The sequence below is a fragment of the Notechis scutatus genome, chromosome 3 (assembly GCF_049901735.1).
Source record: "Notechis scutatus isolate UNSWTSFEM ecotype Mainland chromosome 3, rNotScu1.2, whole genome shotgun sequence".
Lineage (NCBI taxonomy): Eukaryota > Metazoa > Chordata > Lepidosauria > Squamata > Elapidae > Notechis > Notechis scutatus.
Genome location: NC_142011.1, coordinates 116742355 through 116761901, shown reverse-complemented (window position 1 = coordinate 116761901; position 19547 = coordinate 116742355). Strand labels below are relative to the sequence as shown.

The following is a 19547-nucleotide window of genomic DNA, read 5'->3' as shown; positions in this document are numbered from 1 at the left end:
AAAGCTCACATTTGCCATTATTGCCTACAAGTACCGTAGCAGTAAGACTTGAATGGCTTACTAAGTTAAATGCAGTTACTTTCAATCTCCCCTCCAACCTCAAAAAAAAAAAGAGACAAAATCGGGAATAATTTTAGGTTTGTCTATTTGTGTTGCAGCACGATGAAAGTTCAACCCTCGGTGGAAACATGGTCAATCTCTGCTTTATAGTTATGCTCAGTTGTCTGTGCCAAGTCACACTTTGTTCTGTAACCTATGTGAATTGAGCAATATGTAACACACACTTGATACATTTTATTCCAATCATAGGATATTGGTGTCCTCAGGTGTAGCTTTGAAGGCGATAAACCAATCCTTATCAGAGTTGCCTAAATACTTTTCTAGCTTATCACATCCATAAGGAATGACACAAACTGCCTATTCTCTCCTTCAATTTATCATTCTATTAGTTGTGCTAGCACAGGCTTTCTTGCCTTTCATCCCCTGCTCTAACAGTCCTTCCAGAAAGCAAAATCATTTTGGCCTAGTGACGCAGGAGGTTGTGCTGCAATAGTAGCTTCCAAACCATCTTGCCCAGAATGCACCTTTGTGAAGAAGTATGGTTAGATTGAGGTATCGGGGATTCCCGAGAGCAATCACTGCATCATTCTGAAGAAGGCAGCAAGCTCCTTGGAGATATTCCAGAGAGAGATTGATTGCTTCCCTATGGTTAGGTTTGTTGCAGTAGGCATGTTCTGGGATACTTTGCCATAAAACAGAGAAGGATAAATCTTTTTTTTTTTTGTTTTTTTGGCCACACTTGGTCTTTGTGCTTTGCCTGAGGATTGCAAATATTGTTGTATGACATGTAGCATCACCAAGGAACAAAATGGCTGCCTTAAGCAATTTTGTAATTAAATCTCCCCCAGTGGTAAAAATTGGCCCAGTGTTTTGGAGGAGAGTATTCGGGAGTTTAAAGAGATACAATGGATACTTTAGAACTCCATCATCCAGTCCAGTCTATTTTGCCTCTTAGCCATCACCACTCAGTTCTTCTCTGTAAATCAGGTTTCAACATTTCAGCCCACCTATTCTGAGGTTCTCAAAGGCTGAAAATGGAGTGCCAGAGAACTGCCAATTGCTTCCCCTTGCTCCAAGAACTCTGGTGCATCTCCTGGGGCTGTGCTTGATGGTAGGTATGATCATTTCCCTGTAAAAGGAAACAAATAATTTGAGATTTAGAAAGAATACTTCTGTTGATGATAGTATATAGCTCCCCAGCTATAAATGAAACATAAAATTAAGCAGGTTGCTTCTGAGATGTTAAAATCAGAATCAGAATAGAACTGGAAGGGAACTTGGAGGTCTTCTAGTCCAGCTCCCTGCTCAAGCAGGAGATCCTAGAGCAAGTGGCTGTCCGGTCTCTACTTAGAAGTCTCCAGTGATGAAGCACCCACAACATCTGGAGGCAAGCTGTTTCACTGGTTAACTGTCCTCACTGTTCGGAAGTTTCTCCTCAGTTCCAAGTTGCTTTTCTCCTTGATTAGTTTCCATCCGTTGTCCTTCCTCCTGGTGCTTTGGAAAATAAATTGACCCCTCCTCTTTGTGGCAGCCTCTCAAATACTGGCATACTGCTGTCACAGTGGTAGTCAACCTGGTCCCTACCACCCACTAGTGGCCGTTCCAGCTTTCATGGTGGGCGGAAGGGGTTTTGTCCCCTACTTTATAAATCACCATTACTGTGGAACCGGTGGGTGGTTAGAGAAAACTTTACTACTAACAGAGATACAAAAGTGGGCGGTAGGTATAAAAAGGTTGACTACCCCTGAGCTATCATGTCCTCCATAGTCCTTCTTTTTTCTAAACTAGCCAAATCCAAATCCTTCAACCGTTCTTCATATGTTTTAGTCTCCAGTCCTTTAATCATCTTAGTTGCTCTTCTTTGCACTTTTTCCAAAGTCTCAGTGTCTTTTTTATAATGTGACCAAAACTGGAGGCAGTATTCCAGGTATGGTCTTACTAAGGCTTTATAAAGTACTACTAATACTTCATGTGATTTTTATACTATGCCTCTGTTTATACAACTCAGGACAGTATTAGCCCTTTTGGCTGCTGTCACACATTGCTGGCTAATATTCAAGTGGTTGTCTACGCCAAGATTCCTGACACAGTTACTGTTTTTGAACCAGGTTTCGACTAATTTGTACTTGTACCTTTGGTTTTTCTTGCCCAAATGTAAAACCTTGGTTTTCTTCACATTAAATTTCATTTTAATGTGTGAATTATTAAATGTAATATATTTAATAAAATGTATGTTTCTTGTTTAAAGAAAACAATTGAAAGTAAAATCCATTTCTGTATTTTTAGGAAACACATAGGTATCCTACATGAATTACGAAAACCCTCCACCATATCCTGGCCCGGGCCCAACTGCCCCTTACCCACCATATACCCAACAACCATCAGGCCCTGGTCCGTATCCTGCCTATCAGCCGGGGCCTACAGGGCCATATCCAGCTGGTCAACCAGGCTACAATGGTTACCCACCATATGGATGGCAGAATGCTCCACCTCCAGGACCAGTCTATGCAGATGGACCTAAAAATACAGGTAATACAATAACTTGTATGAAATTATGTAGATTTCATGATTTATTACAGATCTAGTAGTTAAAGTGATTAAAGCATGTTAATGAGAACATGGTGTTCTCCTTTCTGTGGTTGTGAGAGTCCAGGTAAGGTAAAACTCCCATCTTCTAGCTGATTGGAATGAGTCTGTCAAAGCTGCTTTAGCTCTGCCTCTGTTGCTGGCTTTGCCCAGCTGTCGACTGAGTCCCTCAGCCAGGACAGATGTGTGGTTTGCCTCTTGTAATTTCGGTTTCGATTGCATCTCCAGCCCTCCCACTGGCTCTGTGTCTGCTGCTGTTTTGCCCCACTCATCCGCCCGGGCTCTTACCTGTCCTTTATTTCCTGCTTTTTCAACCTCAGCTGCTTTGCGCAGCACAGCTGAGGTTGAAAAAGTGGGGAAAAAATGATTTTTCAAATGCTGCGCACCTGCCCGCAGTGATTTTCAGCTGTCCGGGCGGCACAGCTTAAGGTTTTTTACACCCGCGCGTGCGCGCAAAGTGTGTGTGCAAAACGTAGACACTGAACCGGTAGTAACACCAGTTGAATCCCACCTATGGTCCAGCCCCGCCCTGGGTACATCTGGTCTGGGACGCAGGCCGCTCAGGTGGGGAGAAATGAAACACGTCTGGTCTGTCATGTGACTTTGCCGAAAGTTGGGGAAAGCCGGCAACAGAGACGGAGCTAAAACAGCTTTGATAGACTCAGTCCAATCAGCTAGGAGACGGATTTAACCCTTACCTGGACTCTCTTACCATCAAAGAGAACAAACGTATCAGATAAGACCAACATTCTTTCAAAGGGTGTTTCTCGGTATTGCTATAATTTTATCCAACTTGGCGATTCTTTGAAAATAAGGAAGGATTTCTTTTCTATGGAAAAGAATTCTTTTTTTTTTTTACTATGTCTATTACCTTTGCCCTTATTTCTTCTCTATTCTCCAACTGATAGTGGTTAGGCTTGATCCAGAACTGGCCAACCTTCTCAAAAGTCAAGCAGGGTTGGACCTTATTATTACCTGAACAGGTGCCTACCAGGAAATTCCATAAGAGTAGGTGATATTAATTAGTTAGGTTCAAGCAAAATTACTTGCAGTTTGCTATGTAATATGAAGTAATGACATAGTTTCAAATATAATGTAACCAAGGAATATTTTACTGCATAAATTTGCTACAAATTGGAATTGGAAATGAATGAGTGTGAAACCATATAGCCATGGAACATGCTTTAATACTAATCTTTATTTAAGTGTTTTTCCTATTTTACTTGTTATAATTGCCTGACATTAAATCACCTGTAAAGGTAGCGATTGGATTATAGATTATATAATTCTTGCACAGGAGTTGAAGAGAATTCCTGGCATCAAAAAAAAATCATGAAGACATAGAGGAGGGTTATCAAGATTAGTTGATGTTTCTTAATGGATGGTGATCAGGAATAAACAAAGTAAACATCTTGATTATTGCGAATTTGGTTACTGTAAGTCTTATCTGACTCTTGTGGATTTTGTTTTTACAAAATTAACTTGCAGATAGTCTCATGCTGCCTGCCTCTCTTCCTCTTCTCATCTTCCCACTTTAGCTCCTTGTTCTGAATGTGTCTAACAAGTTTTTTGTTTCACCCAAATGTACACAATGTTTTTTGGTCTCGTCGGACCTGAGGGACTACCTCTGAAAAATTCTGCATTCATTCTTAATGCAGCTTGACAAAAACATATTCAAACTAATTTTATGCTTAGATAATAATTTAAAATGAATAATAAATTATCATTAATGGCCATGTCTTGTTTATTGTTTTACAGCTGATTTTGTTTTTAAAAAATTGTTTTGCTCCCAATATTAACAGGTGATCCTTTTATAGATCACATTTCAGAGCAGTTATTAACAATCCTTGTTTCTTCTAAGTTTAATCAATAACTAATAATCTATATAGGTGGAAACCAAACAGAAATACTCATGATAGAAGCAAAGGTAACATACCTCGTTTTTAAATAAAACCATTCAAATTATTTGTAAAGAGTAAAGTGGAACTTGTCATAAACGTCAAAGCCTACAGATAAAAAAAAAGCAAGATTAACTCTGACCTACAGCGGATTAGATAAGTTTCCAAGGAGGCTGGTAGTTCAGTTTCAGTCTAAAGGGTTTATATGTGTGCATATGTGTTTAAGTTTTCAAAACCAATGGCAGAACCGGGTGGGGCAGAGGAGACTTTAGCCTTAGTTTTTATTTCCAAGAAAAAAGGGACCAGAAGAGTTCGATACAAAGTGTCCATTTTAGGCTAGTTCAATTACAGAAAGTTGTAGGTGCTATCTCTAGACCAGGGGTGTCCAACCTTAGCAACTTTAAGACTTGTGGACTTCAACTCCCAGAATTCCTCAGCCAGCTTTGCTGGCTGAGGAATTCTGGGAGTTGAAGTCCACAAGTCTTAAAGTTGCTAAGGTTGGACAGCCCTGGTCTAGACTCAACTGAAAGGCATATGAATTTCTAGGCTCAGTTAGTCTTGGTGGTGTTCCCACAACTGTCATAAATCAGGTGAAGAGAATTCTGGTTGGCTAATTTTTCAGAAAAGAACCCTTCCCATTTTTCAAAGTATCTCCTTGTTCTCGCTGTTATCAAAAGAAAAGAACTGATATATTAGTTTAATAGCCAAGATGTAAGATGAAATTCAGTTTTGATTTTTTTTTTAGCTACTACTCCTTGTTCGAACTTAAAATCATGAACATCATTTCCTTCTGCTTGTGAGGGATTAGTGATGGCTGTTTGGAATATACCGTAGTCCAAAGATACTGAGTGACGACAGATCGAAAGGGGGTCTGCTTTACATTTGATAGTTCATAAACAAGTAGCTAAAAGGAGAGGCAGTCCTTCACCCCAACTGAGCCCACATTTTTTTACTGTGAAGTGAGGCATTTGTAAAGTGAGCTTTGTCCCATTTTACGACCTTTCTTGCCTCAGTTGTTAAGTGAATCACTGCAGTTGATAAGTTAGTAACCCAGTTGTTAAGTGAATCTGGCTTCCCCACTGACTTTGCTTGTCTGAAGGTCACAAAAGGGGATCACATGTCTTTGGGACATAGCAATGGTATGAACCACTTGCCAAGCACCTGGATTTTTATCACATCATCATGGAGATGCTGCAAAGAGCATAATAGTGGAAAAATGGTCATAAAACGCTTGTTTCAGGGCTGTTGTAATTCTGAATGGTCACTAAATGAGCTGTTATAAGTTGAAGACTGCCTGTATGCTATAACATCACTCTAAAAGTCTGTTGCTTTTAATATATTATACAATATGGAATGATCGAGTTGGAAGGGACCTTGGAAATCTTCTAGCCCAACCTGCTGCTTAAGCAGGACACCCTATGCTATTTTAAACAAAAAGCTGTCCAATCTCTTAAAAACCTTTAGTGAGGGAATACCCACAACTTCTAGAAGCAAGCCATTCCCTGACTGTTATCACTGACTAGAAATTGCTCCTTAATTCTATGTTGGATCTCTCTTTGTTAAGCTTCCACAGGTTATGTCTTGTCCTGCCCCTCTTCTTTAAGAGCCCCTCTTCTCTGTGGCAACCCCTCATATGCTGCTGTTATTAACCTTTCTCTTCTTTAGACCAAACTTATCCAGTTCCCGCAAGTGTTCATTATAAGGTTTAGACTCCAGTCCCCCAATCAACCTTTCTATGGTCTTAAATGTTTTTTTTACACCGTGGTGACCAAAACTGGACACAGTATTCCAAGTGTGGTCTTGCCAGTGCAGCATAAAGCGGTACTAGTACTTCAATGTGACATTGATACTATCTCTCCGTTGATGCCCATAGGACTGCAATGGCTTTTTTAGCAGCTGCAACACACTGCTACCTCATACTTAAGTAGTTGTGTACCAGGACACCTAGATCTCTGTCACAGTAACTGCTCTTGAGCTGATTCTATTCTATATCTATGCATTTAGTTTTTCTTGTAAGATTTTAGTTTTCTCAACACTGAAATGCATTTTGTCACATAGGGCCCACTGTTCAAGTTGGTCAAGTTCCTTGATCTTAAGCCTATCTTCTAAGCGCCAATGGAAATTCTATTTTCTAAGGTGTTGGCTATTTCCCCCAACTTGATGTCATTTGAAAATTTGATGAATTCCCCATCTATCCTTTCATTTAAATAGTTTTGAAGATGTTGAAGGTTACTGGGCCTAAGACAGAAGTTTGGGGTAGCCCACTACAAGCTTTTCTCCATATAGAGTTGAACCACATCCGCCCATTTCCAGTCAACTCTAGTAGTTCCCCGGTGCTCCAGAATCCTTGAAAAATATGGTTCGGTGGTTCTGAGAACATATCTACCAGTTTCTTCAGAATGCTGGAATGTGATCCATCTGATCCTGGTGATTTGAAGTCTGACTTACACATCCCTGTACTTCTTTCTTACCTTAACCAGTCCCTCTCATTGTCGAGAAAATGGCAAAACAGAGGGAAAATATGGAATAATAATGCAGGCAGTCCTCGACATAACCAATTTTTAGCGATTGTTTCAGAGTTACAACAGCACTGAAAAAAGTGACTGACGACCATTTTTCACAGTTGCAACCTTTGCAGCATCCCCAGGATCATGTGATAAAAATCCAGGTGCTTTGGCAAGTGGTTCATACCATTGCTGTGTCCCAGGGTCATGTGATCCTCTTTTGCGACCTTCTGACAAGCAAAATCAATGGGCAAGCCAGATTCACTTAACAATGGGATTACTAATTTAACAACAGCAGTGATTCATAATTGGAGCAAGAAAGATTGTAAAATGGGGCAAAACTCACTTTAACAACTGTCTCGTTTAGTAACAGAAATTTTGGGCTTAGTTCTGGCTGTATGTTGAGAACAACCTGTTCAGAAATATGAACAACAACATAACAGGAACTGCAGCCTATTTACAACTTTGGCTGAAATGTCACAAATGGAGAGAACTGTGGCACATTACTGTATAATTACTGCATTACTCTCTATAATAGTGTGGGTGAGTCAGAATCTATATTACAGTCTGTAGTATCAAGGGCAAAGGTGGAGGACTAGATTTGCTCCAGAATATAAAGGAGAAGGACTTAAAGGAGCTATGGCTCCCCATCTTGCCTTGCATACAGAAAAACAAAGGACACATATAAAACATAAAACGGGGAGCCAGTGTTTCATCATCAACCATCACAAAAGCCACTTTGGACAATGAGGAGGCTGAGGAGGAACTTGGGCCAGTTCTGGAGTCTGGGGAAGGCTCTGATGGATGCTCAGAGACATAGACATAGAGATAGAGATAGAGACATAGAGATAGAGCCAGGGCTGTCCGACATTTCCCAGCCACCGGAGAGGCAGCTGCTGATATGAGTGAGGCTGATATGGGTGAGGAGGAAGAACAGCTGGGGCCTGTTCCAGACGCAACTATGCGCAGAGCTGTTAGGGGAGGGGAATAACGGAGGTCAAGGAGTCGACTCGGGAAGCAAAGCACACATAGACGCTGAATGGCCCCTCCCTGGCTGGGGAATAAATAGAAGGAAAGGGGAGTGATTGTCGTAGGAGACAACAGTTCGTCTTTCTGAAGATTTTGCTTATTGTGTTTCGTGCCACAGAGACTACTTGCCAGAATTTAATTTGCAACCTTTCACGGCCTTGCAATTATCGCAAGGAACTGATAAGGTCTGTTGCTGCCGTTAACTCTTTGAAGGACTGTTGCCTGGATTTTTCGGTGAATGAATGCAATTAATTCACAAGAGGTAAATAAAGAGTGGTTTTTCATGACGAGGAGTCTGTTTCTTGCTTCTGCTAAGGCTGGGTCAGAACACATTCAAACCCCAAAAACTTTAACCTTAGACTGTCTACTATTGACCTCACCCCTTTCCTAAGAGGTCTGTAGGGGGCATGCATAAGCGCACCAACGTGCCTACCGTCCCTGTCCTATTGTTTCTTTTTATTTTTCTTATATGTATCCATTTCATGTATTCATAACTATGTTTATACTTATACCTGTTATCTTATAATCACTTGACAAATAAATAAATACATAAATAAATAAACATTCTTACAAGCACTCCAACAGGGATACTCACATGAACTGGCTAAAACATATGATGAATGGTTGCAGGAACTGGGTATGTCTGGTCTAATGAAGAAAGGACTAGGCGCGACAACATGACAGTAGTTTTCCAATTCTTTAGGGGCTCTCACAGAGAAGAGGGGTTGACCAATGCAACCAGAAGCCACGACAAGAAGCAATGGATGAAAACTAATCCCTTTTGTCTCAAATCTCTGGAGACCACTGTCCTGCAGTTCCCTTGCAAGGAGAACTGGAGCATATGTGGATAATCTTTCATTCTTCCTTGTACAGGGAGATTTCAAAGAACCAGTCTATTTGCTGGTTCTTCAGTTTTTGCTGTTTTTCAGTTTTTGCATCATCTCTGCTTTTTTTGGAAATATACTTGACACACTAACCAAAGTCCCATCTTTAATAGTATGTACTTGATGAGATTTTCTTGTAGAATGCAGTAAATATGCTGTATTAATTATTAGCTTCATTGGTGATCAGATTAACGAAATTTGAGGTGTACATTCCAGGGGTTCACTTCCACACAAAAATGAACTTGTGATATCTACTGAGGTGTAAGGGCTGGCTGCCATGCAGCAGGAAAGGAGCCTCCCCTCCCCCCCCCCCCCCATTCCCCAAGTGTTTATTTGGTTGTTCTAAGAGAGTCAGTTCTGAGAGATCTGTAGACAGTGGGGAAGAAGCTTTTATGGTTAGATCAAGGTGGTAATCCCGGCTTTTGTTGTGATACCTACTGTTGTGGTTTGCTGGCAGCCTGTGCAGACAGCAGCGGAATCAGACAGTGGGGAAGAACTGGGACCAAGAACTGGGAGTCTGGAGAGGACTCGGACGAGGGTCCTGCATCCGATGCAGAGATGGGGCCAGGACCATCTGGGAGTTGTGTGCTGACTCCGGAGCCTCCAGAGTCTGGCAGAGTGAGGTAGAGAAACAAGGGGAGCCTGTTCCCAGTGCGCATGTGCATAGAGCTGCTAGAAGGCAAGAGCAGCTAAGACAAAAGGGGTGACTCAGGAGTAAGCTTGGAGGTGATTGTCCCTCCCCTAAGGTATAAAGGACGTGCAAAAAGGTAGAGAAACTTTTGCAGGAAGTCATCCGCTCTGTTTGGATTAAACCTTGAAGCTCCGTGTGGACTTTGTACTTCGGTTGATTTTTTACAGTTAATTTAGCACTTTAGTTGGCAGCAATTCAAGGAGATAAAGGTAGGTGCTTATCTCGAGGGACTGTTTGGGACTCATTGCGGGCTAGGAATTCAGATAATTCCCAGCATTGAAATAAAACAAGAGTTGTTTGGACTAACCGTGTGCTTAATTACAGTCTCAGGAGGCCTTGGTCAGAACAACCTACTATTCAGCATTGGAAAAACAGAACATATGGCTCCTGTTCAGGGCTTTGAAGAATTGATTAACATATAGGTAGTCCTCAATTTACAATGGTTTGTTTAACAGTAATTCAAGGTTACAACAGCCTCCAAAAAAGGGACTTACAACTCATCCTTGGAAGTATGATCCTGGAACACTCCCATGGTCACATGATCTTAAATTGGATGCTTGATAATTGGCTCAGATTAGAGTTGATCTCCAGACAAAGAAAATAAACAGTTGCAGTGCCTTGTGGTCACATGACATCCCAGCCGATTTTGTGTGTATATATGTAAATGTCTTGTACGTTTTGTATGTTTTGTTCTTTATATCTAGATCAGGGGTGTCAAACTCAATTTCATTTAGGGCAGCATAAGGGCTGTGGTTGACCTTGGGGGGGCTGGCAGACGTGGCCAATTGGGTGGGTATTGCCGACTGGGTGAGCATGGCCAGGTTGATGCCACTCCCCAAACTGCTGGCATGTTTTCTCTTCGCACTAGGCTGAAGCCATGCTGGCCCGATGTTTCCTCTTTGCATGGGGTAGATGGGGCTGAAGCAATGTGAGTCGGCCCCTTAATTTTTCTAGGACAGTCACGCGGGCCAGATCTGAGCACAACGCGGACCTTGTGTTTGACACAACACCCCTGATCTAGATATTGAAAATATATATGAAAAAAGGGGAAAATCACTCTTGATATATAATATCAATCATATTATCACAGCAGATACAGATTACAGATTACCAGAGTTGGAAGGACCCTTGTAGGTCATCTAGTCCAACCTGCCCCCCCCCAAGCAGGAGACCCTACACCATTTCTGACAAATGGCAGTCCAATCTATTCTTGGAAGCTCCCGGTGATGAAGCTCCCACAATTTCAGAAGGCAGGTTGTTCTATTGGTTGATTGTTCTCACGGGCAGAGAATTTCTCCTTATTTCCAGGTTAAATCTCTCCTTGTTCAGTTTCCATCCATTATCCCTTGTCCGGCCTACAGGTACTTTGGAAAATAGCTTGATCCCTTCCTCTGTGGCAGCCCCTCAAATATTGGAACAGTGCTATCATGTCTCCCCTGGTTTTTCTCTTCACTAGACTAGCCATGCCCAGTTCCTGTAACCGTTCTTCATGTTTTAGTCTCCAGTCCCCTAATCCTCCTGGTTGCTCTTCTCTGCACTTTTTCTAGAGTCTCGGCATCTTTTTTATAGTGTGGTGACCAAATCTGGATGCAGTACTCTAGGTGTGGTCTTCCTAAGGCTTTACAGAATGGTGTTAGTACCTCGCTTGATCTTGATTGTATCCCTCTGTTAATGCAACTTAGGATTTCATTGGCTTTTTTGGCTGCTGCTGCTGCACACTGCTGGCTCATATTTATCTGGTTGTCCACTAAGACTCCAAGATCCCTCTCCCAGTTACTGCTATTGAGCCTGGTTTCCACCCAGTCTATATGTGTATTTTTGGTTTTTCTTGCCTAAGTATAGGACTTTACTTTTCTATATATTGAACCAGTAGTAACGCCGGTTGAATCCCACCCTTCTCTGGTGTTCTATTGCTTGTGTTTGCGTTATGTTGACATGGTCTAGTATGACATAGTCACTCTCACCCAAAGTTCCTGCAGTTTCAACTCCCTCTATCTTCTTCTCTGTTCGTAAGTCCAGCATGGTTGTCCTTCTAGTTCCCTAGTGTCCCTTTTGGACAACAACGTTGTCAGGTAGATTGGTTAGGAACCTATTTGATTTCTCATTTGGTGCCTAATTAGTTTTCCAATTGATATCAGGTTAATTGAAGTCCCCCATTACTATTGTAGTATGTTTCCTACATATATTTGGTAGTTGGCAAAAAGGACACACATTTTTTTTCTGCTTAATTGGATGGCTTATAGTAGACACCTATGGCCATGTCATTCTTTTTTTCTTTTATATTGACCCATATGCACTCTGAGGTTTTCTTCTTTGGTTTCATGCATTTCCTTAGCAATATAGTGGTTCTTTACATACAGTGCAACTCTGCCTCCTCTTTTATGGGATCTGGTTTTTTTGAAGAGTTTGTATCCTTCTCTCAGTATGTTCCAGTGATGGGTTTCATCCCACTATGTTTCTATTGTTCCAACTATATCATATCTTATCTTCATGTATTACTAGTTTAATCAGCCTGTTTGTTCCCCAGACTTTGTGCATTTGTATATAGGCACTTGAGATCTTTATGTCTGATGCTGGGTATGCTTGCTGTGTCTCTTATTTGGAGTATGTCTTCCTTCCCATCCCTCTTTACTTCATTATTTGACTTGCTTTCTGGGGTTTTTTTGCTTGGAATTAGGTCCTGGAGATCCTAAAGATTGGTCACCCTTCCCCCTCAATTTTAGTTTAAAACCCCCCTGATTAGTTGAGCCAGTCATTTTCTGAAAACATTTTTCCCAGTCTTTGTGAGGTGCAACCCACCCCTTGCCAGAAGCCCATCATGGAGATAGTACAGTCCATGGTCCAGGAATCCAAAGGTTTTTTTTGGCTACACCAACCTAGTGGTTCACTTCTAGAATTCTTTTAACAGAGAAGGTTTGGTTCCGATCAAGTTGAAGCCAAACTCCCTTTAATATATGAGCTTATTTTATCATTTATATCAAGTAGGGGAATTATGGCTGCATTCTGCTAGTCAAATATATTAATGCATTGAATGAATGGTTTGTTGATCATTTAGATGTGCTTATATATGAGTGTTAGGGCATGCTTGTGTGTTTGGGTATTATAAATTTGATAATTTAATTTTTAAAAAGTAACAATCCAAAGGTTGAAAATACAATGTATCTAGTTGATCCATAATATTTGATAAATGTAAAACATTTATTAAAGCAACCATTAATACTACAAAAATGCTTTTTTGTAGGATTTAGCTATTTCTTGCTGATCACAAATATGGAGCACTTGGTAATAAAAATTGCTACAACTGTAGCAGGTTTTGAATTTCCACTGAGGTCAGTGGTGGGTTTCAAAGAGGTTTACCACCGGTTCAGTGGGCGTGGCTTGGTGGGTGCGCTTTGCGTGCTTGCACACACTTTGCGCACGCCAAATGCACACTTTTCATATGCGCAAAGAGGCTTTCCTACTCACCTCCTGCAATCCCTGCAGCTTCCACAGCTGATGTGTGGCAATTTGCTGTGCCGTGCAAAGCAGCTGCGCTTCAGAAACAGGGAATAAAAGTCAGTATAGGAGCCCGGGAGGGTAGGAGGGCCCAACAGCAACTCTACAGAGAGAACCGGTTCGGTCTCAGCTTTTCTTCGGCACTACCGGTACACCAGAACCAGGCCGAACTGGTAGAATAGCACCAGTGACTGAAGTGTACAATACTTGACAAAACTGGTTCAAATCCCAAGATTTTTTAATTGTAATTTTATCTTAACAGTTTTGTCTGCAATACATTCAATCAAGCTGAATGGGAAAGAGCTTTTAAAAGAATCTCAGCTGAGATTTGTTTTTGTATGTTCAGTCAAGGCAGCTCTTCCCTCTCTGTAATAAAAATAGAATTTCATCCACTGATTGCTAGAGGCAGCACATGGTAATGCTACTATACACAGATGATAGAGGGATCCACTCACTGATGGAGCTAAAATACTTCACTCATTATCCTTCTTCTATATAGAGCAACAGCTGCTGTTAAGTTGCAAGAGAATTACGATGATGGTATTTTCAAACGCAGAAACCTGATCTGCATTATAAATGAGCAGCACCTGATATAACTAGGGATGATTTTCCATTCATCTGAAAATTGAAAAGTGCACATTGCAGCTATTGTCTCTTCTACAGAAAGAGAGATCAATAATTTCCATTTACTATAAAGCCTTTTGTATTTAGGGTCCTAGCATAACTTCTCTATGGTGTGGAATTAGATTTAGGAAAGTAAGTCATCTCTATCTGATATTGTTTCTGCATTGCTGCATTCAGAATGCCACATATCACTTGGACCTTCCTACCTGTTCCAAGTAACATGTTGCATTCCACAATATTTTGCTTACAGATGGGCCTCTTAAGATTTGAAACTTGAGTATGGGTGATGTGTAACTTTGTTAAAGCTGTATTTCTTATCACGATAAGAATTATATTTTAATATGAGTAGATGCCTTTTTCTCCATCATGGAAATTGAAAATAGCTCAGTCTATAGCATTTCTTATTCTATCTCCCAAAATGTTGGTGGGGATGGCCTACGTCTATTGCTCAAGCAGAGATTTAACAGATACTGGAGACTCAGAAAACTCAGGGCACAATCTTTGCAAGCACAGCAATTGGGTTTCAGGTTTCCCAATTCCCTCATGACTTGGGCAACACAAAGTATATACATTTTAAAAAATTAAATACATGCAATGCAAAAAGCAGATGTGTTGTGGGAAAATAATGCAAGAAGGCTCACAAACCAAGTATCAGTGAAAACGGAGCTTGGGAGGGCTGCCTGCCTGCAGCCCTCCTGAGCTTCCTTTTTGCTGGCAGAGGATTGCAAGAAGCCGTCGGAGCCGAAAACAGAGCTCGGGAGCCTGTTTTCGCTGGCAGAGTGCTTGGGCCGCCACAAGCTCCCCTGACGTTGAGCTGGCCATGCGCCCCCTGCCCCCCCCCCCAAGTCAAACAATTTTTTTGTTTGACTTTTTTGTTTGTTTTTGTTTGAATTTGAGTTTGACACTCCTACTCTAAGTCAAGGCTCAAGAGAACAGCCAGGTTCTAAGGACTTTTTAAACAAAGTCAGAGTGGGAAGCATACAAATCTTTTGGGAGATCGTCATTCCAGAGGGCAGATGCTTTCACAAAGGAGGTCTTCTTTCTGGAACCCGTCAGATGGCACTATTTAATCAATAGGACTTGCAGCATACCAACTCTGCCAGGCCGTGTAGGATGGGCATCAAACTACAAATCCCTAAGCAGCGCAATATCTGAAACAACTTGCACTTTATACATTTTAACATTCTCCCTGCAGACATTTTTAACATTAGGTATAAGAATGCTTCATGTGATGCAAGTGTGGGAAATGAATAGTAGAAACACCCTGATCCGGTTTTTTTAGTTGTGCCTTATTCTATAGAGGCATCCATTACAGCCTGATAACCACCAAGAATTCCAGGTGATCAGGTGCTTAGGGAAAAAACTCCACTTCATGACTAGTAGAAAAAATTCTCTTTGACAAACTTATGAGTATTGCAAAGGGGAATAGAAAATATGGGAAGATAGCAGTCAGAGGTCTTCCATTTTATTCAGTATTGAATTATCAAAAGTAGTGCAATACATTTCTACACTGGTCTGATTGCTGGATTGCTAATGGCCCCTGTTTTTGAATGCAAATTTAACAAACATTACAAGATACTTTTCTACTATTTTCCTTTCTTTCTAGCTATGAAGCACAGTCTTTTTGATTTCCGCAAAGAGAAATAATCTCTGTCAGAATATAGTCAGATTGTGTTGGAAAGTGTGAATTGCAGGTCTCACTATAATGATTTTTGGCATGAAAGGTCATTTTATTTTGCATAAAGGTGTTCAGAAGCTAGCTCATTCAAGAGACTGCCTCTGGAAGGAGAGTAGATTGTTTTTGTTTTGGATTTTAAGTCTGCTTGACAATGCTTCAGGTATCTGTTTGTGTAAACTCTGTGCTGTTGCATCTATAAATATTTTGTGCAGTGATATAACCCACAGTTACTTTTGTTTGGGGAATATGTCTATTTTCTATAAAATAAATAAATCAAGAAGTGCTGCATATTATGAAAGCTGCAGCACAAAGCTTTCATTACTTTGGCTGAGCCTGCCTAAAGCACTCTTGCTCACCTGGTCCCCTTCAGATATTTTGGATGAAGAGAAGCTCTAAATAGGAAATAAAAAATACCTATTTTATTCAGGACTTGATTATCTTGCTGCTGAGCTCTCAACATTTCCAAATTGTTTTCAAAGACATTTGAAATGCTTCTGTTCCCATCCAAATTGTTTTCAAAGACTGCTTGTAAATGCTTCCGTTCCAATCTTTTCCCACAGCATGAAATAACAACTCAAGAATGTAGATACTGTTTTGTAGACTGAGAAAAGAGTGGGTTGGGGCTAATCTCCTCCTTCTTGCTGCTTCCTTCATAATGAACCAACCCTCTTGCATACTTGAACAGTATTGGTTCCCCACACAGCCCTCTGGAGTCTGCAGGATGACTAATGGTCATTTTCATTAGTCATAAAACAAAACCCGAAATCCAGTGATGGGTCTCCTGATTAATTTTGACTTTTTAATATTTTTGATTGTAATAAATTTTCATATCTTGAAATCTTTTCAGATTATTAGTAACTTTACTGTTTACTGAATAAATCAGATCTTTCCCTTTTCCTGGATACCACTTAAAGCAAATTGCCTAATATTAAGTTACATGACATTTTTGAATTTTTTTATGAGAGGAAAAACTGGAATTTCCATATTAGTCCTCTGCCTTCAGCCAGGAGAAGAGGTCATCAGAAATGTCATGCAGTGAATACCCTGGACATTAGCTTAGTAACACTTATAAGTTTTATTAGGAAAGTCCTTTTGTTTGTAATTATTTTTTAAACACTGCTGCCTAAGCTGCCCTTAATATCATGCCTACATGTTTTCATCTCCTGAGTACCATTTCTCTCTTCTCTCCTACTCTGTGAGGACCAAAATGCTGCAGCATTTTTCTCCAATCTGGAATGCTTCCTTGTTTCCAAAAAGGGTTGTCTCTAATTGTGGAATTAATTGGAGGTCAAACTTTAAAGCTATTTTTATTTCCTTGAAGGCCAAAAGAGACTAGAGATACAGAGTATCATCTTACGCTGGGTGTCCTGGTAGGAAAATCCTTTAAAGAAATACCTTTTCCAGTACTGCATAAGAATTGAAACTTGCAAATATTCATTTGGACAAAATACAGTCATAATGGTGACTGTGTTCAAAATGTTGCAGGAAGAAATTAAGACTACTTAGTGCTTTTTTATTCAACAGTTGGATTATTGGTTCTGGTATCTCAATTTCTAGTAGATTCAATTTTGAAGCGTACAAAAGTTTCATTTGTAGACCCATTTGTAAAGCACTTGGGTGCAGTCTTCCATTTTGTGTTAATAACTTTTGAGTTTTCCTAACTTAAGTGAAAATTTTCTAGTGATTTCTTTGATCCTTTATTTTCTCATTATTGTACTCTAACATTCCTGAATTAAATGTATTTCCTTGTCTTTAATTAATGATAAAAGTTTGTTCCTGTTGTACATTGCTTCAGTTCAAAGCTTCCATCCTGTTTTTGTCGCTATTATGGTAATTGTCCTAAAAGTCATTTGGATTTTTTTCCTCTTTGAAATACAGGATACAGTACTTCAAATAAATAATTGTAGATTAAAAATTTTAGATTACAAAATTTAGCTTTAAAGAGCCATTTAAAATGGCAGAGACAAGAAGATCTACACAATGGCAGACACATATCTGAGGCTGTGAAAATGATGACAAGTCTGGAGTTCTTTGGCTGTGTACCCCCACTTCCAGGACTTCCTATTCATAAGCACTTGTGCCAAGCTTTCAATGAATGACCATCCATGTACCAGTTGACTATCTTGAGCCAGAAGGCGCTGCCCAGAATGCAGTGTAGCAACAGTTGAGCGCATGAAGCCTAAGCCATTATTCAGTTGCCTGCATTTGCATAAAAGATTGGAGTTAGACATGGTTCCTCAAGTTTTGATGATGTGTCTTTTCTTTTCTCAGTGTATGTTGTGGAAGAACGGCGAAGAGATACCTCTGGTGAAAGTAGCTGCCTGACAGCATGTTGGACTGCATTGTGCTGCTGCTGCCTTTGGGACATGCTGACCTGAGATTCCTGAGAAGCAAAGAGCCTTTTCGATACCTCTCTCTCTCGGAGTGCTATGCAGTCTCTTCCTTCTCCCCCTCCTGCTTCTCTTGTCTTTTCTTTTCAGCAGCTTTTTAGTACTGTAATAAATGAGATGCTTTGTCCAAGCATAACATGCCTGCCAGAGTTGGATGCATGAGGCTGAATGCATCCTTTTTGATTTGAGTGGAGAATCCCCCTCCCCTCTTCTTGATTGTTCTTTAAATAATGTACTATATTTTGTTTAACAAGCTTTTACTATAAATTATGTATTCATAATTTACACATACTTAGGAATGGAGTAAAATGCAATAATTTAAGGCATTTTTGTTTTTCTTACTTGCTTAATTTTCTGTTTAATAAACTTTGTCCAATAAAATGTGATCCAGAAATTGATAAGGCACAAATCATTTTTTTTTCCTCAAAATGTTTAGAACACTAAAAATGCCAGTTATTTGCAGACTGGCTCTCAAAGATAGGATAAAAGATTATTGCAATCTTTTTGTGTCTATAATTATCTAAGAGAAGAACCAGTGGGATGAACTGGATCTCCCCCTTTATAATCTAAGTCAATCTTCAGCCAAAGAAGTTCACTGGGTGATTTTTGGCCAGTTAATCTCTCTCATCTTAGCTTGTTTCACAAGTATGCTTGCAAGGAAAAATGGAAGAATACAACATTATTGGACTAATTGCTGTCAAGGAGCTAATGGTCATTGCTTTTATTAGGATAGTCAAATTCATGAAGAAGAATTACCTCCAGAATCAAAACCATATGTCTTAAAGGCCAAGGACTCCTGGATTCGATAGGAAAAGATGATTCAGGGCAAATAGTTGCCCACATATTCATATCAACTGCCTGTTTTCCTGGGTGTCTCAGAAGTGTATGTGCTTGGTTGAGGAGTTATTCCAGTTGCTGTCTGACATCTGAACTTAGCTAGCTGCATTGTTACTAAGCAACATTAGAATAGATCTTTCTATCATATTCAAAAGCCTCACAAAGTACAAAATCACCTTTTTCCCCTCAACACTCCAAGCTCAATATATCAAAAACTTCATCGACAAATTCCAAACTTTGAGAATTTAGTAACTCATTAACATTCTTAATGTCCATGCAAGGAATTGGTTTACCATGACAATATCTAATCAAATAGCAAAGTATATCTCTAAAACATATGTAATAACTTTCCTTCAATTTAATACAACTTGAATATAAAAATGATGGCCAACAATTCTTAAAACATTTACCATCCAATAAACTCTATAAATAAATATTTACTGAACTAACCTGATTTTTAAATCATCAGAAATAATTTTGAAATATTTTTTTAAACCTAAAACCACCAATGTTATAAAATATTTCTCCAATATTAATTTCTTGTAATGTATCCAAGTATATGTTTGTCATTTTTAATACATGTAGAAACCTCCAATACATTTAAAATTTCTAAAGGCTGTGAAAGCTTCAGGGCTAAAGAATTAACTAATTTTTGATTATATAGCAATTCACCTAGCTTTGATAAATTCAAATTCATTTAGTCCATGAGCCCCCTTTCAATTTTTCCCCTCCCTATTTACAATAAAAATTATTTCAAAATGTCAGATTTTCCAGTAAAGCTCAAAAAAGTCCTACCAGCTTATGAAAAAGATGCTATAGTTAGAATCAAAAAAAGGGCAGGATATCCAAGTTTTCAGTAAGAATTGTGAAA

At 39.8% G+C, this 19547-nt stretch overlaps 1 protein-coding gene across 4 annotated transcripts in view; it reads left to right on the top strand.

Annotated features, from left to right (window-relative positions):
• The window catches only part of CYSTM1 (cysteine rich transmembrane module containing 1), a 74551-nt gene extending 56314 nt beyond the window's left edge, over positions 1-18237 (top strand). For all 4 annotated transcript variants that reach the window (XM_087961037.1, XM_026672579.2, XM_087961039.1 and 1 more), the window contains 2 exons: positions 2347-2589; positions 17721-18237. In XM_087961037.1, the coding sequence (XP_087817163.1) occupies positions 2367-2589; positions 17721-17827 (330 nt within the window). In that variant the 5' untranslated portion in view covers positions 2347-2366 and the 3' untranslated portion in view covers positions 17828-18237. The remainder of the gene's footprint in view (positions 1-2346; positions 2590-17720) is intronic.
• The last annotated feature ends 1310 nt before the right edge of the window (positions 18238-19547 follow it).